The 24,923-nt window shown below is 45.5% G+C and overlaps 1 protein-coding gene across 1 annotated transcript in view; it reads left to right on the forward strand.

Annotated features, from left to right (window-relative positions):
* Positions 1-24,923, forward strand: part of scfd2 (sec1 family domain containing 2) — a 71,056-nt gene that overhangs the window by 43,244 nt on the left and 2,889 nt on the right. The window contains exons 6-8 of the mRNA XM_023823581.2: positions 15,835-15,980; positions 22,987-23,121; positions 23,541-23,660. Of these exons, the coding sequence (XP_023679349.2) occupies positions 15,835-15,980; positions 22,987-23,121; positions 23,541-23,660 (401 nt within the window). The remainder of the gene's footprint in view (positions 1-15,834; positions 15,981-22,986; positions 23,122-23,540; positions 23,661-24,923) is intronic.

Here is a 24,923-nt window from a genome sequence, read left to right on the forward strand (position 1 = left end):
TGGTAATTGAGTGATGATGCACGATTGGCACAGATGATCCACTTGTGGATAAATATGGGTTTGCTGCCTCCTGTGCCAGGTGCTCCTCATGCATCCCGTCCGGCTGCGCTGGCGCTCCCACGCACCTCCCCAAAGTCGCCACCGCAGTCAGGGCTGCACGGCGATATAGATCTGCGTCCACTCACTCCGACGAACCTATGTGCAAAAGGAAACTGTCCTCTCCTGCATAAAATGGATCCATGTCCTGATTCCAGCTGTGGCTGCAGCTGTAAAAACTGAAATCCTACCTCCATGCCCCCTAAGTCGATCTTGGAGGCTGGTGAAAGTGTGGCAATCAAAGTAGCTATTGTATATAAGTAGGGGGGAGGGTGGGAGTGGGGGGGGGGGCTGCAGAAATCTGACTCTGCTTTGTATGTTATATGGAGACCCGAGTGATGTGGTTTACAGTCACTGTCTTCTGCTTCACCCCATAATTTATGTACTTGCTCTTGTTATTTATTTATGTTAGTATTAGAGTTATAATGATTATTTTCTTTTAAACAAAGCAACTTGTGTTGCTCTCAGCCTTTTTTTAAGCTGATTTCTGCAGTGGGGTATTTAGCTGAAGCAATTTCCTTAAAATGCTTTATTAGGCCACAGTGAACACAGTCCCCCAGTGCTGGAGCTGCTGGCATCCACGGCAACCGTGGAATTCCTTCATTATCCCTGTGTTCTGTAGCCTGAGAACAGTTGTAGTATAGACTCTCTGGGAGGCTCTGTTCTGTAGAATGGAATGTTCTACCGTATGCCCTTGGAGGGTTCCTCTTCCTGCAGACTCAGAAGGTTTGTTTAGTTTTCAGTTATCAAACGTACCGAACATGCTAGGGCTTTAACGTGTCTAATGACGGCCTTTGAGTGGGGACCTGCACTCTAGCTCTCCCATATCCCTCATCTGCTATCCACTTTCACACTAGCATGCATCGACAGACACGCAATCGCATATGCTAGTCTCACATCACTACTGTTGCACTTTCACTGAGATGCACAGAGCTGAGTCGGTTATGGAGTTTTGTCTTGAAAATATACGCACATGCAAGAAGGGTTCATTCCCTTTAAGGTCTTTCAGGTCGGTTTGGTTTCAAAGATCAAACACAGACAACCCCCCCCCATGTCATTAATTCAGCCCAGGAGTGTTGGGGGACCACCCCAAGGAGAACTCCACCCCCCCCCCCCCCCAAGGAGAACTCCACCCCCCAAGGAGCCCGCCCTTTAAAGCAGATGTAAACACTGTTCTGGGGATCACATTCACCCATTCGGGTTTGCTCTGGAAAATAAAGTAACCGCACTGACACGCACACATACTGCACCGAAAGTCAGAGAGGGACACACAAAGACCCAGCAGGCACCCCAAAGCAGATCAAAGTTCCACTGTGACTTTGTATGACAGCCCCCATTACAGTGACTCTGCCCATCCCACTCGTAAATGTAAACCCAAACCGGTTTATCTTTATGTTGGCGATGGAGCCGCTCTTGCCTGTCTCTGTCTCTCTCTTTTCATCTCTTCCCCACAATAACAAAATAAAGTCAGCAACTGCATTAGAGACTCGATGCTAAACCACCAATATAATAATACAAAGTTAGCTGAGGAACAACATGGGCATGTTAACACTATTGAAAGCCGTGTGATGCTTTCCTTGTCTGATGGACATCACTCTAACATTTGCTGCTCACTCTCGGCGCAGTGGTGCAGTATTGTATTACAGTTGCATTCTGTGCAGTGTTACAGCACTGACAGGGTTACAGTGCTATGAGACTGATTTGAATGTATTGGTTCAGTGTTATAATTACGTTCCGGTCAGTGTAACAGCATTAACAGGTTCACAGTGCTATGGAGTTGCCCGCAGTGCAGTGGTACAGTGTTACAGTTACAATGTGCAGTGTTACACAACCAACAGGGGTACATCGCTGTGGGTCCACACTCTTCAGTAGTACAATGTTACAGTAACATTCTGTGTAGTGTTACAGTGCTGTGGAGCAAGCCCTCAGTGCAGTGGTGCAGTGTTACAAGTGCACTGTAAAACATTACAGCACTGACAGTTACAGTGCTTAGGACTGCTTTCAGTGCAGTAGTATAGTGTCACAGTTATATTCTGTACAGCGTTACAACACTGACAGGGTTATAGTGCTGAGGGCCATCTCTGCACAATTGTTCCAGTACAGCACTTGCAGTAGTACTATTGCATAGTTGTGTGGAGAAATTCATATAATAAAACTTATTTCCCCACTAAGATCCTTCACTGTATAGTAGTATCATATTTCAGTACAATGTCATGGTGTCCTGCTACAGTGATCCAGTGAGGGGGTTTTACAGTGGGCCTTTACCCTGCTGTTCCTCTAGCTCTGTACAGTGTTCCGTATCCAGCTGGTAAAGTGTATCTGTTCCTGTTATTGTCTGCCATGCTCGCTCCCGTTGAATGCCCCATCGCAGATCGTGCTAGCGCAAGGCACGACAGCACATCCAGGAATTCCCTCCTCTCATGTAAACGGTCAGGGCATTTGACTGCTGATTGTTCTGTGGATGGCCCTGTGAATTGCAGGGACTGGCTCCAAGCCTGTGGCTTTCAGCGCAAAGCTGATCCGGCAGCGTGGAGTTACAGATGTCATCCATCAGCATGGTGCCATATGTGTGTCGGTGCTGAGCTGATTGGACCCGTGCACCTGCCACTCCCCTCCTGGTCCCCTGCTCTCAACTTTGGGACTGTTTTTTGTCCCATATCTTTGTCTTGATTTGTCTAGCAGTGCAATCTTGGTGCGTTTTTAATAACCCAGGCCATAGCAGTGAACGTGACACCCCTTAGGGCAGTAAGGTCTTGGGTATTGGGGGGGGGGGATACATATATTGTTTACAGATGTTTAATGTTGTGTTCAGCTCTGGTATTTTATAGTGTTCACGAGAGCTTGCATTGTGTCATATAGTTATACACAGGCGACAGGGCCTTTTGCACATTGTGCCATGTAATTATACACAGGCGACAGGGCCTTTTGCACATTGTGCCATGTAATTATACACAGGTGACAGAGCCTTTTGCACATTGTGCCATATAGTTATACACAGGCAACAGGGCCTTTTGCACATTGTGCCATGTAATTATACACAGGCGACAGGGCCTTTTGCACATTGTGCCATATAGTTATACACAGGCGACAGGGCCTTTTGCACATTGTGCCATGTAATTATACACAGGTGACAGCGGCTTTTACACATTGTGCCATGTAGTTATACATAAGCAACAGAGCCTTTTACACATTGTGCCATGTAGTTATACATAAGCAACAGAGCCTTTTACACATTGTGCCATGTAATTATACACAGGCGACAGGGCCTTTTGCACATTGTGCCATGTAATTATACACAGGCGACAGCGCCTTTTGCACATTGTGCCATGTAATTATACACAGGCGACAGCGGCTTTTACACATTGTGCCATGTAGTTATACATAAGCAACAGAGCCTTTTACACATTGTGCCATGTAGTTATACATAAGCAACAGAGCCTTTTACACATTGTGCCATGTAGTTATACATAAGCAACAGAGCCTTTTGCACATTGTGCCATGTAATTATACACAGGCAACAGGGCCTTTTAAACATTGTGCCATGTAATTATACACAGGCGACAGGGCCTTATGCACATTGTGCCATATAGTTATACACAGGCGACAGGGCCTTTTACACATTGTGCCATGTAATTATACACAGGCGACAGGGCCTTTTGCACATTGTGCCATGTAATTATACACAGGCGACAGCGGCTTTTACACATTGTGCCATGTAGTTATACATAAGCAACAGAGCCTTTTACACATTGTGCCATATAGTTATACACAGGCGACAGGGCCTTTTACACATTGTGCCATGTAATTATACACAGGTGACAGAGCCTTTTGCACATTGTGCCATGTAATTATACACAGGCAACAGGGCCTTCTAAACATTGTGCCATGTAATTATACACAGGCAACAGGGCCTTTTAAACATTGTGCCATGTAATTATACACAGGCGACAGGGCCTTATGCACATTGTGCCATATAGTTATACACAGGCGACAGGGCCTTTTACACATTGTGCCATGTAATTATACACAGGCGACAGGGCCTTTTGCACATTGTGCCATGTAATTATACACAGGCGACAGCGGCTTTTACACATTGTGCCATGTAATTATACACAGGCGACAGGGCCTTATGCACATTGTGCCATATAGTTATACACAGGCGACAGGGCCTTTTACACATTGTGCCATGTAATTATACACAGGTGACAGAGCCTTTTGCACATTGTGCCATGTAATTATACACAGGCAACAGGGCCTTTTAAACATTGTGCCATGTAATTATACACAGGCGACAGGGCCTTATGCACATTGTGCCATATAGTTATACACAGGCGACAGGGCCTTTTACACATTGTGCCATGTAATTATACACAGGCGACAGCGGCTTTTACACATTGTGCCATGTAGTTATACATAAGCAACAGAGCCTTTTACACATTGTGCCATGTAGTTATACATAAGCAACAGAGCCTTTTACACATTGTGCCATGTAATTATACACAGGCAACAGGGCCTTTTACACATTGTGCCATGTAATTATACACAGGCAACAGGGCCTTTTAAACATTGTGCCATGTAATTATACACAGGCAACAGGGCCTTTTGCACATTGTGCCATGTAATTATACACAGGCGACAGCGCCTTTTAAACATTGTGCCATGTAATTATACACAGGCAACAGGGCCTTTTAAACATTGTGCCATGTAATTATACACAGGCAACAGGGCCTTTTAAACATTGTGCCATGTAATTATACACAGGCGACAGGGCCTTTTGCACATTGTGCCATGTAGTTATACACAGGTGACAGGGCCTTTTGCACATTGTGCCATGTAGTTATACACAGGTGACAGGGCCTTTTGCACTTTGTGCCATGTAATTATACACAGGCGACAGCGCCTTTTGCACATTGTGCCATGTAATTATACACAGGCGACAGGGCCTTTTACACATTGTGCCATGTAGTTACACACAGGCAGCAGAGCCTCTTCCACATTGTACTGTGTAGGTATACACAGGCGCCAGTGCCTTTGGCACATTGTGCTGTGTAGTTATACACAGGCGATAGTGCCTGTTGCATATTGTGCTGTGTAGTTATACACAGGCGACAGGGCCTTTTGCATCTTGTGCTGTGTAGTTATACACAGGCGATAGTGCCTGTTGCATATTGTGCTGTGTAGTTATACACAGGCGACAGGGCCTTTTGCATCTTGTGCTGTGTAGTTATACACAGGCGATAGTGCCTGTTGCATATTGTGCTGTGTAGTTATACACAGGCGACAGGGCCTTTTGCATCTTGTGCTGTGTAGTTATACACAGGCGACAGGGCCTTTTGCATCTTGTGCTGTGTAGTTATACACAGGCGATAGTGCCTGTTGCATATTGTGCTGTGTAGTTATACACAGGCGATAGTGCCTGTTGCATATTGTGCTGTGTAGTTATACACAGGCGACAGGGCCTTTTGCATCTTGTGCTGTGTAGTTATACACAGGCGACAGGGCCTTTTGCATCTTGTGCTGTGTAGTTATACACAGGCGATAGTGCCTGTTGCATATTGTGCTGTGTAGTTATACACAGGCGATAGTGCCTGTTGCATATTGTGCTGTGTAGTTATACACAGGCGACAGGGCCTTTTGCATCTTGTGCTGTGTAGTTATACACAGGCGACAGGGCCTTTTGCATCTTGTGCTGTGTAGTTATACACAGGCGATAGTGCCTGTTGCATATTGTGCTGTGTAGTTATACACAGGCGACAGGGCCTTTTGCATCTTGTGCTGTGTAGTTATACACAGGCGACAGGGCCTTTTGCATCTTGTGCTGTGTAGTTATACACAGGCGATAGTGCCTGTTGCATATTGTGCTGTGTAGTTATACACAGGCGATAGTGCCTGTTGCATATTGTGCTGTGTAGGTATACACAGGCGACAGTGCCTTTGGCACATTGTGCTTCTCATGCACAATTCTGTGCTAGATTCTGTAAAACAGCGTAAGCATAATTTTTATTGCCCTGCACTTGTGAACCTGTGGGTATTTCTGGGACTGAATCGTCCCCCGGCTGAGGTCCGCGAGGCCCTTGCTGTCTAACATGTCCCCTCAGGAGCAGATAACGACCGCCCCGTTTGACCGGTTATGGGGCCCCCGCTACAGGGAAGGCAGTGTGCTTGTGTTCTGTGCATGGAAACCCAGAGAGAGGCGTGTGGCTCAGCAGGTCATGATGTTCAGAAGGTCGCCGGTTCAAACGGTGATTTCTCCATTGGGCCCCTGAGCAAGGCCCCTAACCCCTAATCGCTGCAGGGCCTGGCTGATCCTGCCTTCTTAAAAAAATGATGTCATTTTGGATAAAAGTGTCTGCAAAATAAAATAAATGTAGGTAAATGTAAAGTATGTGATTTTTGGGATATGCAGTGTCCTACAGCTCATGTCACAATTTGAATCATCTGCTGTCGGTTCAACATGCCAGTTATGCTGTGATTTATGGTCTCCGCGTCGGGGGGTGTTTGTTCAGTGATCTGTTCATTGGTTCGTTTTCTTATAGTTTTAATGATCCTGCTGACTTTTAATTATCCGTCCATCCATCCTCTGACCACTTATCCTGCGGTTGGGAGAGGGGGGGGCTGGAGCCCATCCCAGGCAGCAGGGGGGTGCACTCTGGACAGGATGCAAGTGACTTGTGATGGTGCTTTCATTTATCATCATGCTGGAAAGTCTGAAGAAATGCTGCTCTAGCCTGGGATGTCAAGCTAAGGACATTAGCATTGGGCTATCGGTGTAAAAAAAATAGAGTCAGAAGGATAATCACTGGTTGGGTATCAGCCTGTAGGTCATTGGAAGATATAGTCATTGGGATAATCACCATTATGGTATCAGTGTATAGAATGTCAGTGTAATAATATCAGCATAAGAATAACCAGGCAGAGATATCAGCACTGGGATGTATGAGGATTTGTCTTTGTAAAGATATGAGCACATGGTTCGTCTCCACACCTGTGTTTTGTTTGGAAGCAGACAATAACGTTCTTGTCTCTTCCATATCTTTTCACACTAAAATGTGTTTGAAAGGACATGGTTTCAAGAGGGATGAGCCACGTCAGCATTAATGTTTTTATTATTAGCGTAAATCTTTACTACTCACCATAACAGATTGACCATTAAAACTCGCACTGTTCCGCCGGCTGTCATTTATTCCGGATTTTCGAGTGCCTCTATTGTGCATGGAGCAGTTTTGCAGCCAAAAAAGCATTTTGCAAGAGGGGAAGAGTGTTTAGAAAGCCGTTAGAAAGTGAGTTCCAGAGTGGCCAGCGGCCCCTCGGCGTGGACAGCTCAGCTGTGCTCCACTGCTGGCGAGAAGCTCGCACTGCGGATGTTGCAGAATCATTTGGCCGCTGGCTCTTCAGTCAAATGTCGAAACTAATGTCCTGCAGAAAAACCCCTCATCTGGTGGGAAGGAGACTTTTGGCCTTGTGAAGAGAGTGGGGGTGTGTGTGTATGCATATGCCTGAGTTTCTGTGCATATTGGTGCATCTATGTATGTGTGTGCATCTGTTAGAGTTACTGTGCTTGTGGGTGTGTGTGTCTGTGTGTGTGCTTCTCTTTTTGAATTTCTTTGCACATGCATGTGTGTGCTAGTGTATTTGTATAATTCTCTGTGTGTGCGCGTCCGTGCGTGCATACGTGCATGCATGCATGCGTGCGTGTGTGTGTGTGTGTGTGTGTGCTGACATGCAAGCATTTGCATTTTTGTGTGTGTGTATGCGGATGAGTATTTGCATGAAGGCAGCCGTATCTGCCAGCCAAAAGGATGAAACCCAGTGTCCCCGTGAGGTCGATGCCTTCCATCCTTGCCTATTGTCCTGGTGATGCCCCTGGACGTTGTAGGTACACGACCCTGTCCTGGCTGGTTAATGGTGGCACACCAAGGTTCTCCCACACCCATATTTATCTCACCAAAGTGCTTTGGAAGTCGAGTCAGATGACGGCGGCCTACCAAAGGAACAGAAAGGAGGCTGTTCTTTTGTGGTGGCTGGGGGGGGGGGGGGGGGTTGGCTTAAACTGCCATGGCAACACAGTGCCCCTTAGTGGTGATTCTGGAAAGTGCAGGCATCTCTGAGAAATTGCTACATTGGTTCCCAACTCCACTTCTGCAGAATCACTTCATTTGACATTTGATGGTGTGGTTCAGAAGCTAATTAAGGAGACAGTGATCCTGGGAGGGGTGCTGTCAGCTCTTCAAACACCTAGACCATTTCATTACCAGGTTTTTATACCTTGCTATCCATTTCAGTTCCCTGAACAGGAATCTTATCTTTCTTCTTGTCTACAGGCCAACTGTGATTCCGGACAGCAGTTTTGGGTTTCCTTGGTGACTCCTGGGCTTGGCGTAGTATGGTGCAGTGCAAAGTGAAGTCCTATGCAGTGCGCAGTGTGGTGCAGGGACTGCATGTGCTGCAGTGCAGCAGGGTAGAGCAGTGATTGTTGAGGGTATAAGCTCTCTGTATGGTAGAAATCACAGTGAAGTACAGAGTGAATTCCAGTGGTCTGAGCGTGCTGCCATACAACACAACGCTCATCCTGTCATAAATAAGCGCATGTTTTCTTGGCTACTGGATCGCAAGAGTGATGTTTCCTGTGGAACCTCACAAACACGTGTCCACAGACGCAGAAAGGCATGGGTGGATACCAGCGCTGGCCTGGCTATAGGCAGCGTAAGTGCTTGCCTGGGGGAGGGATTCTCATCTCTCTGATGTCCATGGAACAGTTTATGGCATACAAAGTTTGCATAACATGGGCTGAGAGGGGCCTTATCTCTCACTATAACATTTGCTAGGGGGGGGGGGGTCCCAGTGATCACATTTGGCAAGGGGGATACAAACTATGTATGAAAATATGGAACAAATCACGCATTTTCATTTTTCATGGATCATGGCTTTTTCATTCTCAGTACAGGACGGGTGCCAGCTACACCCTCAGCCTACCGCCCCCGGGGGGGTACAAACCCCTGGCCTAGGGCCACCAAATTACCTGCACTGTGGAGGAAGTGAGGAGGAAGAAATGACCATCAATTTTCTTGGTAGGGGGGCTTCCGGAGTAAAGTTTTGCCTAGAGCCTCTGAAATGGTTGAGCTGGTAGACCCACACGCTCAAAGACAGTTAGACACACACACACACACACACACACTCACACACACATGTGTCCACTTGATGACTCACTCTGATCTCTTTGTTCATCACAGGACACTCCTCACTGTCATCATCGTGCATTTTCAATGACCTCACGGGGCTTTCCTGTTGTTCCGAGCTGCCTTCGCCACACAAGGTGGGGGGCATGGGTATGATAAGGTGGGGGGTGGCTTGCTCATGCAATCTGTGTGTATCTGCTCTTCAGGGAGGCGTAGAGGACCACAGAGAAGCGCTGTTATCACAGGAAGTCTGTTATGATGGGACTCGCGTCAAGACATCCCAGAAACATAAACACATTACAGTCTCAGACTCCGAGTTTGGCTGTTAGCTCCGAATTGATGTTGATGTGCCTGGTTAGTGATGGTGTGTTTTGGGGGCATATGACTGACCTGAGGGTCAGTGTGGAGGAGAGGGTAGAGGAAGGGCTCTGGACTGGATGGTTAATGAAAGTGTAAAATAATGGGAATTGTTTGCAAATACAGCTATACATGACATGTTTGTGTTTTTTTTCGTGTCTATACTCATATGTTCTTTAGTGCAGTCTGTTAGAATTCCAAATCTGCCATCCCCATTTTCCTTTTACAAAGCTAATAGCCCATGAAAGATAAGCCCCCACCCTATAAACAGTGCTTAGAGAGCAAAAGAGGGGCCATAACTGCATCTGTGCGCTCGTAGTCCTTCTAGTCTAGTAAGAGGCGAATTTACATGACTCTGCTATCTGTACAGACAGCACCCCCTGCTGGCAGCCTTGCGATCAGCCTACTGAGGTCAAGGGTCCCACAGCGGTATGGCTGCAGTCTGGGGATGGAACAGTTTAACCTCCTGTTGACCTGTGTCAGCAATGGGGCTCGGGCATTTGTGTGCGTGCTCGCCCATGCGTGTTTATCCGTGTTGACTTGCATATCCGTGTCTGTGGGCGTGTCAGTGAGTGTGACATTCTGTGTGTGACTGTAATTGCCCTTTGTGATTATTAGATGATGATGGCAGCCATTGTGGACCTATGCTCTGACCTCTAATTGTTTTTCAGTTAATTAATTTGCTTTCGGAAAACTGGGATAATTTGATTACTTCCAAAAATTAAATTCTACTTAGAAAAATGTATATTATTGTAATACATTGTAAATTTATATTCTCCTCTCCCACCCAAATTTACTTTTCAACCAATTAAGAATAAGTTCATACAGCTGGGTCCTTTAAGTGACTTTTCAAAGGTGTAACGACAGAGGCACTGCAGATTTTCCAGCCTTCCTTTACCCGTGAGCCGGGTGTGAAGCCTCTGTGGCCAATCAGAATCAGTGATTATTAAACTTACTACCTGGGAGAACTGAAAACAAGGCCTGGATTTGGAATCCAGGGCCAGATTCGAAGAGCCCTGCCCTACTGGTTCTTAAAACTGGAAATGTGTCTTTAATTGCTACAGTAGCTGGTGTTTCAGCTTTCCTCTTCTTTTTCCTGGGGCAACGATTTGTGAAATGTCTTCTTTCCTGCTTTGTAAACAGCATTCGAACAAAGGGGACATTTAGTTTACCATTTCAACTACAGAACATAGCTATGCATCATGTACTGGTTGGTGTACCATGAACAGTGCCAATGGCTGTCCACCAGGGGGGAGCAGAGCACCTGCTCTCCTCCCTGGGTGCCCACCATCATATCCTTAACTCTGTAAACAGGGCACACACACACATGTTAGGCAGAGGAAGTGGCTTGTGCATGTGTGTGATAAATAGGTCAGATTCAGAAGACACCGTGGAAACTCTCTCCCTCAGGAAGTTTCAATACGGATGTGACTTGATTGTATGAGGAATGTGGGGTTAAGAATTGATTTTAGTCTTTCATAGTCACACATTTTCGGTGATCGCCTGCAACTTCACATTAAGTTTAATACAGTATATGATTAACGACAACTAGCAAAAAGTTTTTTAAAACAGCTGAAATAAATTATGTCTTGCAGGGACGTCCACACGAGGTCTGTTTTATGGTGTCCTTTAGGGAGCCTTTTCCTCAGAAATGTCATCACAAGTTCTGGAAAACATACATACATACACACACATACACACTTATGAGTTTTCCTGCTGGGAATCAGTGAATTTCTGTTTTTCTGTTTTATGTGATCTTATGTACAGATGTACAGATGTCTGTCATGCCCACAAACACATGCTGTAGGCCTCATGCATTCATTAATTTATTATTCATTATTAACTATCATACTTCATTTTTCACTCATCCATGCTGTTTACGTGCATGCTGCTCCCATCCTTCCCTATTCTACACATTCTCTGCATTTTATGTATTTATGCAGCACTGTGCTCCCGGGGAATGTTTTGTTTGTCATGTCACTTTATGCTGCGTTACTGTAAATCAGTGTCCCAGGTGGCTCTGGGCTTTTCTCCCAGGGGGTGCAAGGTGAGAGACCCCAACCAGTCATTCATTCAGATAAATACATTTGTAAAATAAATAAATAAATAAATAAAATAGTAAATACATTTGCAACATATTATTACTACACAATGGTATGACTAACAGAAGACACATTTTCAGATATAAATTTACAATATAATTTAATGTTATAGGACTTAAATTGTTCAAATAGCATTTTCACGTGATGAGTAGGGGACCAGTTGCAAGGTACTAGTACATTTCCACTGGGGGTTCGGCGTGTTGGTGACCACTGGTGTGACGTTAAAACCCCTCTCGACCTGACGTGCATTTTGCAGCAAATCTATTAACATACATGCTGACTCTGAACCACAGCAGCATAGTGGCATATACACAAGAACTACATAAGACATAGACAAGCTGAGTAAGAGAGACACACTCGCATCTCCCTTTAAGCCAGGGAATTCTCCACCCTGTGACCGGTCTTCTAGTCTCTGCTGTGCTTGAACTTCACTGAACTCTTGCGTCGCCATGCCGACAGCAGCATCTTAGGCCGCTGATTGCATCACAGGAGTCAGCGTCAGTGCACGCTTTCTAGCGGGAGTGCCGCTTCCTGTTGCTAAGCACCTCAGAGCGGACGTGAGGCCAGATCTTTTGTGTGATGAGGGCCGGATTTTTCCGGCAGTGGTCCTCTTCCCCCGTGTCGGTCATTAGATTCCCAGTCTGCAGTGTGCCAGCGCTAAGGCAGCACACCTGTTCATTAGAGAAGGTTCCGGCTCTGTCGTGCCCACTACATTTGCATGGCAGGAACTGTCATTTTCCAGAACATCTCCATTTGCCCTTCCAGGAGCTCTGCTGATGTTAATTCCTCACTCAGGAATCCATGCGGAGGGAAGTAGCATTTCAAGCAGGATGTCCCATCTCTCAGAGGCACCTTTCTAAAACTGCTTGGTCTCAGCTAGGCCTAATTATTGGTCCAAACTCTAATGTCACTGCCGTCCCTTGGGACAAATACCTGACATCTGTATAGATGTTCTTCAGTGGGTCCTATCGCATGCCAAAGTACAGCAACCTTGCATTCTTAGGAGATTACTTAAGGAAGTATATTTTTTATTTTTGTTTGTTTTATAGTCAGATGGGTTTCGTAGATAGCAACCCTTTGAGGCCAGCAGTTTTCTGAATAAGACCTAATTGAGGAAGAAATGTTTTCGTTGTAACATGATATGTAATAGGGACAATCATTGGACATTGTTGATCATTTCTCACTGTTTGACTTTAAGATGTCCACAATTTTCCTGTGAGTCATGGCAAAATAGTTCTAAAATCACATAATGTACCGCAACTTTAGTTCCATGATTTTTCCTCAGCTTTCTTCAGGCTATATGCACAGGGATCATTTATTGTTGTCTGAGTCTGAGTCAGTCTGTAGTTAGATCCACAGGAATCCCTGTGGCTGAAGTTTAGGGTTTGTATTTTTGAGGTGTCAGAACATTGGGTGTTAAACATTGTGTGTTGGAACTATGGGTGACAGAACTTTGGTTGTCAGAATGTTGTGTGTTGGAACCGGGGGCATCAGAAGCATTTTGAATGTGGGGGGACACACTGGCATAAAACTAATATTTTATGTTAAATTTGGGGACGGGGGTCCAAACAAATAATTATGAAATGTGAGGGGGACACGCCCCCCTCAGATTTAATGGCGGCGGCGCCCTGGGTTGGAACTTTGGGTGCTGTGTGTTTTTCCAATGGGCTATAAAACCAGGGTTGATGGCTGGACTGACTATTACAACTACTGAGTCACAATAAAAAAATTACAATAAAAACAGGTTTAAATTAATTTCCTTCTATTAAATATCACTACTTCCTTATTAATTAAGACAAATGCCACAATAGAGAATCAACAAATACCTACATTACCTCTCATAACTATTATACCGTCTCATTATGGAAGAGCTGTATAGAAGTATAAATATGTGAATGTAAACCTAGAAACAGGATGCAAAAGCAGATAACGTGCATTACTCACCAGTCAGCAGGGACACTATAAAACTAGCACAAGGTTACATTTTAATGATTTTGCATTGTGTACCTCTTATGCAAGAAGAATGGAGCCCTTAAGCCACATTCACAGAAATACGATGGCTACACAGCTAAGGTCATTCTCAGTCTCAGTCTGCCCTCTCATCCTCTGTTGTTGTAGTGACCTGACAGCGAATGTGCAAGTATTCAACTGGATGTACAAGTTCAAATGCTTCAAATTCCCGGAAAAACGCAAATAAATAATGTTATACGCTAAGTGCAGATGTGCATGTTTTATGTGCAAAAGGAAACAGCAGCAGTAAAACGTGCAAAGGGACATATTATGAAAATATTCCCATGAATGTTATATAAAACCATTTTGTTCTCCAGTTTTGTGTTTTTGTTGTTGTTCTTGGAATTTTTCCATTTTAATAGCAATGCTTTGGCTAGGACACTGTTATGTCATACCAATAAAGCTTGCTGAGTTTGAATGTGACAGAGCTGCTAACTATTCCCCAGCACAGCAGTAGTACCAGCACTTCACAGGCTAAATTTACCAGCAGCTATGTTTGGAAAGAGCTAATAAAAGATCTCATGCTTCCTACAAGTGCGACACTGGGCCCAACAGGCATGTGGGCAGCGATTTACTTTCCAAAATAAAATTCATTTTAAATTCTTGGCGCCAGTATCTGAGTTTACATTACTTTTTTGTGTCTGGGGAACAGAGATGGTTAGCTGGATGGCAAAACTGACTCATGGAGCTCACAGGATCTCCAGTGTGTAGCCAGACTATCCAGTATCCAAGTAATGTCCAGAACTCTGTCATATATCCAGGTAAACATACTTATTCTATCCATTACCCAGGTAGCCTCACAAACTCTGTCTGATACTCCAGCAATATCACGCTCTCTGCTCAATACCCGGTATAAACAGCTGTAGTCTATCAGACAGTTCGTACCTGAGCTTGCATGCTGCATAAGCAGGCCCAGGGCCATGGGGGGTATCAGGGCCAGTCGGCCAGTCATGAGTTTCCTCACTAGACTTGACAAATTTTGACCAATCACAGATTACGATGATTATGGTAAATAAGAGGGATGCAAGTCAATGTTTTTGTACTTTTGCACACCCAGACTGCCCCCCTCCCTCCCGGGTAGCAGGGCACCACAATATCAGTCTTGTGTTTTTGGCTGGAATGTGCAACAGGCCAGCATTATGACAAGCAAGTGATTTGTGCTGAAACTAAACAGCCACGTCTTCCACTTCCACTGTTTCTCAGACCCAAAGAAGAGCACGGTGTGTTCTGCTCTGTGCCCGTCTGGGTTCTGCTCAGAACTCATGCCAGCTTTTGCTGAGCTTCTGGTCCCAGTTGGAAGACCAAACTCTTATTTTCTGATTCAGACACCACTTCTACCTCATGTGACTTCAGAGAGTGCAGGTGACCTAAACCGTCAGTGGTAACGATGATGTTAATTAATCAGCATATGTCCAAAATGATCTATTTTCATGAAGTTAGGGGCTGGTTAACAGACATCTATAATTTAAGACATTTTCAAACTTTGAAAACTTTGACTTCAGATTTGAGCCGACGGGGAGGCAGAAGCGGTAGTGCCCTCAGTTGCCTGTAAGAGGCGCTGTGAGCTGACAGGAGTGCTCAGCTTTCTTGCCTGGCACGCTGGACCAGTCCCACATGTGCATTAGCGGGACTGTTCAATTTCAGCTTGTTATGAACAGCCAGCCAGTGCGGTTTTGTAAGCAGATCACAGCGAAGCCAAGTTGTATAGGTCAGGATCTGCCACCATTACTTCGTTCTGACTGCTGTAAGGTTTCGCTTTACATCCTTAGATGGGTTTTACCAAAGCACACTTTATACATGCCGCTTTATACATGCGTTAAACCATCTTGAATTGTGCCGACTGATTAACTCAAAGTTTATATTTTCAATCTTATACTCAAACTTCAAACTGTTTCTTTGTAAATGTAAATGTAAGACTAAAGGAAGCTGTCAGATTAAACTGATGCATGATTTTATTTTACGGTTTGGCTGGCGTTTGGTGGTGGCTTTTCGTGTTTGGGATCAGTGTCTCCTAGCTGCCTGATGCCCCCCTGGGGTTGCTGAGACTCGGGGGCTGCCATCGGCCCCTCCCTGACCCGACCCTCTGTGTCCAGGCTGCCCGCCCACCGTGGGGCTGACCGCTCAGAAGGCCCGCATCGCCATGGAGCGGGTGTTTGGTGTGCTGAGAGACCTGGGACACGCCCGCGACCACCTGAAGCAGCTCCGCTCCATCTACCAAGGCGGGGACGGCGTGCACCAGGTCAGTGCGGCGCCCCTAGTCCCCCCCCGACATAGTCACAGAGGTCCCCTGGTATAACGTGGCACTGACATATCACAGGGTCGCCAACTCTCACACATCTGGCGTGACACTCATACTTTGACTGCCAGGCTCATGCTAGAAATCTTATGGCAAATGTATATTATTCCATTATAAATTTAAAATTAGCTGCATCAAAAGTATTGGGGTGGTTTGCAAACCCCACAGACTATTTTTCAAGGCAATACATACATGCACTTGTCTTGAATTGAAAATCTCACACCAGCCAGCTGACCAAAGTCGGCAGCCCTGTATCATGATGGCGATGCAGCTGTGTTAAGGTTTCATAATCAGAAAACCGAGTCCCAGGAAGGAGCCTGGGGTTCATTTCATTGTTGCGTTACATTACGAAGCCCATGATCTCCGCTTGACTGCTCACGGTCCAGGGAGCTGTGCTGAGATGGAGCGACATTCTGGTCATTTTCCCTGAGCTGAGATGAAGCCTCTCCTACTAATTCTTGGTAACTGAGAGAGGGGTTGCGTGTGTGGGTGTGTGTGTGTGTGTGTGTCTCTCTCTCTCAGTGGCGGTGTGTGTGTGTGTCTATCTCTCTCAGTGTCTGTGTGTGTGTCTGTGTGTGTCTCAGTTGCGGTCTGTATGTGTCTGTGTGTGTCTCTTTCTCAGTGTCTGTGTGTGTGTGTGTCTCAGTTGCGGTCTGTATGTGTCTGTGTGTGTCTCTCTCTTTCTCAGTGTCTGTGTGTGTGTGTGTGTGTGTGTGTGTGTGTGTGTGTGTCAGTTGCGGTCTGTATGTGTCTGTGTGTGTGTCTGTGTGTCTCTCTCTCTTTCTCAGTGTCTGTGTGTGTGTGTGTGTCTGTGTGTCTCTCTCTCTCTTTCTCAGTGTCTGTGTGTGTGTGTGTGTGTGTCAGTTACGGTCTGTATGTGTCTGTGTGTGTCTCTCTCTTTCTCAGTGTCTGTGTGTGTGTCTCTCAGTAACGGTGTCTGTGTGTGTGTCTGTGTGTCTCTCTCTCTCTTTCTCTGTGTCTGTGTGTGTGTCTCTCTCAGTGTGTGTGTGTGTGTGTGTGTGTGTGTCTCTCTCTCTCTCTTTCTTAGTGTCTGTGTGTGTCTCTCAGTGACGGTGTCTGTGTGTGTGTGTGTGTGTGTGTGTGTGTGTGTGTGTGTGTGTCTCTCTCTCTGTGTTTGTGTGTGTGTCTCTCTCAGTGACGGTGTCTGTGTGTGTGTGTGTGTGTGTGTGTGTCTCAGTGACGGTGTCTGTGTGTGTGTGTCTCTCTCTTTTTCAGTGTCTGTGTGTGTGTCTCAGTGACGGTGTCTGTGTGTGTGTGTCTCTCTCTTTCTCAGTGTCTGTGTGTGTGTGTCTCTCTCTCTCAGTGTCTGTGTGTGTGTCTCAGTGACGGTGTCTGTGTGTGTGTGTGTGTGTCTCAGTGACGGTGTCTGTGTGTGTGTGTGTCTCTCTCTTTCTCAGTGTCTGTGTGTGTGTCTCAGTGACGGTGTCTGTGTGTGTGTGTCTCTCTCTTTCTCAGTGTCTGTGTGTGTGTGTCTCAGTGACGGTGTCTGTGTGTGTGTGTGTCTCAGTGACGGTGTCTGTGTGTGTGTGTCTCTCTCTCTCAGTGTCTGTGTGTGTGTCTCAGTGACGGTGTCTGTGTGTGTGTGTGTGTGTGTCTCAGTGACGGTGTCTCTGTGTGTGTGTCTCTCTCTTTCTCAGTGTCTGTGTGTGTGTCTCAGTGACGGTGTCTGTGTGTGTGTGTGTGTGTCTCAGTGACGGTGTCTGTGTGTGTGTGTGTGTGTCTCAGTGACGGTGTCTGTGTGTGTGTGTGTGTGTGTGTGTCTCAGTGACGGTGTCTGTGTGTGTGTGTCTCTCTCTTTCTCAGTGTCTGTGTGTGTGTCTCAGTGACGGTGTCTGTGTGTGTGTGTGTGTGTCTCAGTGACGGTGTCTGTGTGTGTGTGTGTGTGTCTGTGTGTGTGTGTCTCTCTCTCTCAGTGTCTGTGTGTGTGTCTCAGTGACGGTGTCTGTGTGTGTGTGTCTCTCTCTTTCTCAGTGTCTGTGTGTGTGTGTGTCTCTCAGTAACGGTGTCTGTGTGTGTGTGTGTGTCTCTCTCTCTCTCTCTCTCTGTGTCTGTGTGTGTGTGTGTGTGTCTCTCTCTCTGTGTCTGTGTCTCTCTCAGTGACGGTGTCTGTGTGTGTGTGTTCGTACGTACAATATTGTAAGTTTTACATGACAGGGACCATATTTCCCCACAATGTGATAAAAACCTGTAACTTTTTTGTTTTGGGAATTTTTTTCGGTCCCCACAAGGATAACCTTAGTTTTATGAAAATCTGTGACTGCAATCAAAAAACAAAATGCCAAAAGTCTTTGTTTAGTTACTTACAGTTTAGGGTTAGGGCTGGGTTGGGGTTAAAGTTGTCATGATAGGGTTAGGTTTATGCCCACTGAAATGCATGGAGAGTCCCCACAAAGATATGAATACATTTACTGTGCATGTGTGTGCCTGCATGCTTGCGTGTCTGTGTGTGTTTGTGTGTCTGTATTTGTGTCTATATGTGAATCTGTGTGTGTGTCTGTCTCTGTAAATCTGTGTGTCTGTGTGTGTCTGTAAATCTGTGTGTCTGTGTGTGTCTGTAAATCTGAGTGTGTGCGTGTGTTAGTCACAGTGCCTGATGGCTGCATGCAGGCTGAGAGCCGCCAGCGGCTGGACCGCAGCTCTGGGACAGACTGTTCTGCTCTGAGGATCCAGTCTGAGCCAGGTGGATGGTCCTGGGGGGTCTCGCTCAGCACGCTGCCCCCCATCAGCTCCTCCCTCATGCAGCCCGGGCTTTGCTGTTTACAGTTTTTTAATCAATATTTATATATATACGTATATATATATATATAAATTTTCGGGAAAGTATTTGCTAATCATTGTTAATGTTAGACAAACTGTATATGTTTGTGTGGTTAAGTGTCTGTGAATAATGTTGCTTAAGTGTGTGGGTGAGTGTTTGTCAGAGTTGAGAGATTTGACATTTGAAATGTGACCCTCCCCCCGCCTAAAATGTCAGAATCCTGGTATTTATGAAGCATTTTTTCTGGTGTGACGTCCTCCTTTCCCTCCTTTGACGTCCTCCCTGTTTCAGCAAGGGTGGTGGTAGTTTTGAGGTGTATCATGCCACGGAGGAGGTGAGGTCACACAGCGGGGGTGGCCCCGTGTGGAAGCCGCTCTCCAGGTATTCTGGGAGATTTAGTGTCATGTTTAACGCAGTTGTTTACAAGCAGAAGTGTTTTGATGACTGACTTATGAACTGCGTGGGACTGATGTGGGAGATGGGATGAGGTTGTTTATCCAGTAGGAAACTGAGAGGAGGAGCCCAGGTCTATTGTCTGGAATTGGTTTAGAGGTTAATCTGGGTGGAGCTTTAATGGTGGACGTGACGTGAGGGTGGGGCTTGTTACTAATATGGAGAACGGCTTCCTGGGACTAGGCCTACTGGAAGCTGCAGGGAGGAGCCTCTATAAACCCTGGTCTATTGGCAGCCTGGGATTGGTTTAGAGGTTAATCTGGGTGGAGCTTTAATGGTGGGTGATGAGAGGGCAGGCCTTGTTGCTAATACGGAGAAAAGTTTCCCGGGACTAGGCCTGCTGGAAGTTGTGACTAAATAAAATAGGAAGACCCACCTGGATCTGAATAAGATTGGGAAGCAGATTGAGTGTTTTTGATCAGAAGCACTGGTCAGATTCGGCTTCCCTCAGCCGCACGTCATGCCTGCAGGGTGTGTGGTGCCAACACTGCAACCTTTAATCCTTCCGGTCCCTTAGCCAGGCCTGCAGTAACACTCCCTACCAAATGCAGCCATGTTTACATATGGTGGTGAAGGTGAGTGAGTGTGAAGCAGTCATGTGGGCCGGTTAAACGGCGGTATCACTGCTCCCAATCTGTAATGTCCTTTCTGCCCACTTGTTTGCTTTGGCGGTATTCATCTCCTCTCACCCAGGGTTCTGCATATCCTCTGCAGCTGTGGCATCTTCAAACAAAATACGAAATATGACTTGCTATGCAAATATAAGCCAAGATAAATGGATGAAATTTGAGCTTATCGATTCAAGATTTAAGAGATCTTTATCAGCCCCATCATACAGGTGAACATCTGGGATGAAATATCATTCCCCTGAGTCCTACGGTCCTACATTTACTAACCAACATTTTGGATACATACATTTAACATGTACACAGTGATTGGACAATGAACTTCACATACTGTACAACATATTCAGAAAAGTTCAGAAAAAGGACACAAAGACAAGACGTGGCAGTGCCAACTTGTTGTACCCTGGATGTGAACAGGATTTGCAGTGCACTGTCTGCACTTCAAGTATTGCTCTGATGCAGAATAGTTATAGAAATTTAACCTTTTTAAATAAAATAGCCATTTTTGCTACAGTACATATTAGGGCTGTTACTATCTATTACATCCATAAACAATTAATCTACCAATTAATCTGATGAGTAAAAGAATCAGTCTAGAGTTTAGCGCTTTTTGCATGAGTAAAGAGCAGAAAAGCAAACCAAAACTGCTCATGAAAAGACACATCTCCCACACCATGGAAAAATTTTGTATTTCACAGAGACACAACCAGCTTATTTGACAATATATTGAACTTATATTGAACAACCAGCTTATTTGACGAACTTTTTTGGTGGATAAGTTCTATTTGGCTATATGGTTCATTTTTAATTCGTAAAATCATTCAAAAACATCAAATATCAAATATCTTTCAGCCAAACTCAAAACACACAATATATTAACAAAAATAATTAATATATGGTTAAAACGTACCTTATTATGTAAGATAATGCGGCTAAGCGACGGGACTAACCTGTTGTAGAAGCGATTATTTTGACATACAAGAATCGTAGAAAGTAAATGAAGTATAATGATTGAAGTGAACATGATGACAAAGACAGGCTAGGCTACTCCAAGAGGCACGTATCTGTGATTTACCTCACATTATTGGGTGAGTCCGTCAAACCCGGATGTGTCCTTTAAGATGTATTTGCATTGCAGTCATAGTGATATTAAAGTTACGCTTTGCAATACTGACCACTACATTTTCCACACAACTGATGGTTTTCGCTCTTTATTTTCACCTTCATCCGCTATGCGCCGTCTCCCTTTCGCCATATTGCAGAGTAATCGAGAACAAAAATGTTTGCTTTTTGGTAATTGAGTAATCGTGACAGCAGTAAATACATGTATAGATTGGTTGTGGAACCATCCAACCCTTCGGAACTCTAAAAGATATTCAAAGTCTGCTACTTCAAGTTGTGCACTGATTGAATGTATTAAACCGGTATGCACAATGAGGATTAACCTTTTTGTAAGAAGTAAGAGTCCACCTTCTGCACTAAGTGGCCTCTATATCAGCCTGCCTTTTGTCCCATAAACCCCCCCCGAACAAATAAGTCGCAGTTACGCATCCTGTCCCAGTAAGCACACCTGACAGAAGCAAACAGACAAGCATAGCATTTCCCCACTCCATTATCCTTTATCTACCAAGTAAGTACTAGCAGAATTCATGTGCACCACTCTTCAAAGCATACCTAGTTAATGAATCGCGTAAGCCCGTGCTATCTCCTGATCACCAGGCCAGTGCAGGTCACCCTTTGAACCTTCTGCAGACAGGAAGCTGCTCACTGGAAACAGGAAGTGCCGGTCTGTAGCATCGTTTGGAGACAGGAAATGCTCTCAACATGGTGGAGGTGCCATGCAGCGGTTAATGTTGCCTTGGAAGGACAATTTGGGCTGGGATCTCACTTCTTCACACTGCTGATGCCCGGCCCAAGATTTACTAAGGTCATGGCTTTTTTCCTGCACTGCTGCGGAGTTGGTTTCCCTGCTGTCACAGACACACCTTAGCCTGCCCGAACAGTAGCAAGATAAATCACCCTAAATCATTTGTAACAAAGCAGCCAATGAACAAGGGTGATAGTGAGTATATATGCCTGTGTCTCTGTGTGCATGTGCGTGTGAGCACAGTGCATCAGTGTAGACATTAAGGCGGGACTTCGGGCTGCTGAGTGACGGTTCCTGTCAGTCCTACTGATTATCTCAGTGACTAACAACTATGCACGGTGTTTAACCTCCACACACACGCAACCCAGCAGGCAAAAATATGGCTATTTTAAACCATGACAACAACTCCGTCCTGCTCAAACACCTGAGCCCCCCCCCCCCCCCACCCTGAATACCCCAGGTACTCTGAAATACATGTTTTATGATTCATGTTTAATCATAGGAACATTTAAAGTTTGGGTAATAGCTGCTGCCAATTTGGCCTTTCCTATTGGCTGGCGAGTGCTGTGCATGTGCGTGTGTGTGTGTGTGTGTGCGTGTGTGTGTGGCGGGGGGGGGGACATTTTTCTGTAAAAAACTCAAAACTCAATCAGAAATCTGTGACTGCAACCAAAAAACTAAAAATTCCAAAACTCTTGCATTTTGGTTGATGCAGGGTTTGGGTTAAGGTTGTCATTGTTGGGATTAGTGTTTGCCCCAGAGAAATAAATGGAAGGTCCCCACAAAGATATGAGTACAGGTGTGTGTGTGTGTGTTTGTGTGTGTGTGTGCGTGTGTGTGTGTGTGTGTGTGTGTGTGTGTGGTCCAGGTACGCCTTATGTTGTGGGAACCAAATGTCCTCACAACATGATTAAAACCTGTTATTTTGACATGTGGGGCCCATTTTCCCAACCCCCCTGTGGATAACCTCAATTTTATAAAAATGTGTGACTGCAATAAAAAAAAAAAAAACCTGAAAATGTCGGAAGTCTTGTGTTTTGTTTGGTTGCTTATGGTTAAGGTTAGGCCTGGGTAGGGGTTAAGGTCGTCATTTTTGGTTTTTCCCCTAGAAATGAATGAACAGTCCCCACAAAGATAGGAGTACAGGTCTCCCTGTGTGTGTGTGTGTGGGTGGGTGTGGGGGTGTTTGCTTGCTGCGCTTATGCGACTCCGCTTCCTCTCCAGGCCACCTACAGACCCTTCCTGAAGCAGGTCCTGGAAGATATCTACCACCCCGACCGGCCTGACTGCGTCGACATCGAGCACATGTCCTCCGGCCTCACTGACCTGCTGAAGACAGGGTTCAGCATGTTCCTGAAGGTAATCACACACGCTCACACACAAACTCTCTGATCTGAGCTTAAAATAAACATAGGTATATATTATAGTTGTATTGTAGGTAATTATACACATCAGTGTCTGACAATAGGCTGTAATTGGAATTGACGACTCTGTACACCATCATCAGTCCCCTTCTTTGACCTTTGACCCTCAGTCCCAGATGCTTATTGGGTGTTTTTTTCCCCGATGGTGAGCTGCATGCCCCCAGGCTTCTCACGGAGAGCTTTTTACTCACGCCCCTCCCCCCAGTTTGACATTTGGATGACTTTCTGTGGGTCTTGCAGCTGACATGTGTGTGTGTATGTATGTATGTATGTATGTATGTATGCATGTATGTATGTATGCATGCATGCATGCATGCATGCATGCATTGTTCAGAAGTCCATCTCTCGCGGCAGGTGAGTCGGCCGCACCCAGGTGACCACGCCCTGCTTGTCCTCTTCGTGGTGGGCGGTGTGACTCCCTCTGAGCTCCGCCTTGTCCGGGAAGCGATCTCCGCCCACAAGCCGGGTGCGCAGGTGAGCAGTGACACGCAGCCTGTTATGTGACTCTGCTCCCCCGTTCTGTTACCATGAGAACTCGGGGGGGTTGAAGCCAGGGGATTAAGGCCACCTGTCAGCTAGTCGGCTCACAGAGTCAAATGCACACACAGAGTCACAGAGCCACACACACATCTACACAGTGACACAGCTATATGCACGCTCTACACGCAGTCATACACAGAGTCACTGGCACACACAGTCACACAGCCATGTACAGCTAGTGCTCACAGAGTAACACAGCCATGTACAGCTAGTGCTCACAGAGTCACACAGCCATGTACAGCTAGTGCTCACAGTCACACACAGACACACAGCTAGTGCTCAGAGTCACACAGACACACACTCACAGTCACACAGCCATGTACAGCTAGTCCTCACAGAATTCTACAGACACATTCAGATATGGCCAGAGCTCACAAGCACAATGCCATCGGCTCTTACACACAGACACAAAGACACACACGGATACCACCTGGTAAACCATTACTTTTCATTCTGAGGTGGATTAAAAGGATTGCAAAAGCAGATAAGAGTGAAATGCAGTTCAAAAGCAGCTGTGTTTTCAGTGCAGACAGGCAGGTTTAAGTCCATCTTCCCAGCCATCATTATTATTATTATTTTTATTATTGTTGTTGTTGTTGTTGTTGTTGTTGTTGTTGTTGCTAGTAGCAATGGTACTCTTTGGTTAATTAACCAGCACAGAGCAGTCATAACTTCCAAAGTCACCTTGGGCAGTTTTCCCCATTTATCATCATGATCTTCATCTTCACCCCGATCTCCTCTCTGACCATGCCGCTCCTCTTCCAAGGACACGGACTCTGGCTCATTCTGGGGAATTTCCCAAACGATCCCAGACCAACTGGGAGACAAAATGCCTCCAGGGTGTCCAGGGATGGGCCCCTGTTTTATCCCAAATGCACACCTAGATATTTTATACAAGGAAAGATCAGAAACACAAGACCTCTGTAGTCTTTGGCAAAGCCAACTGGTTTTGCTGTTGTGCTTCTGTTATGTAATTTAATTTAGAAGTATGTTTAAACATTGTGTTGCTCTAACAAATGTATGGTAAGGAAAAAATTTCCATGATTTTGTCAGTTAAACCATAGAATTAGTGTAATATCTAGTTGTATATTCTTATGATATTGTATGTAACTGTATTAATGTAAGCTCAAGAAGGGCAACTATATCTTTGTTATATCTGTTCCTCCGACGAGGCATTTTCGGTACTGGAACTTTTGG

This window comes from Paramormyrops kingsleyae, chromosome 1 (assembly GCF_048594095.1).
Source record: "Paramormyrops kingsleyae isolate MSU_618 chromosome 1, PKINGS_0.4, whole genome shotgun sequence".
NCBI lineage: Eukaryota > Metazoa > Chordata > Actinopteri > Osteoglossiformes > Mormyridae > Paramormyrops > Paramormyrops kingsleyae.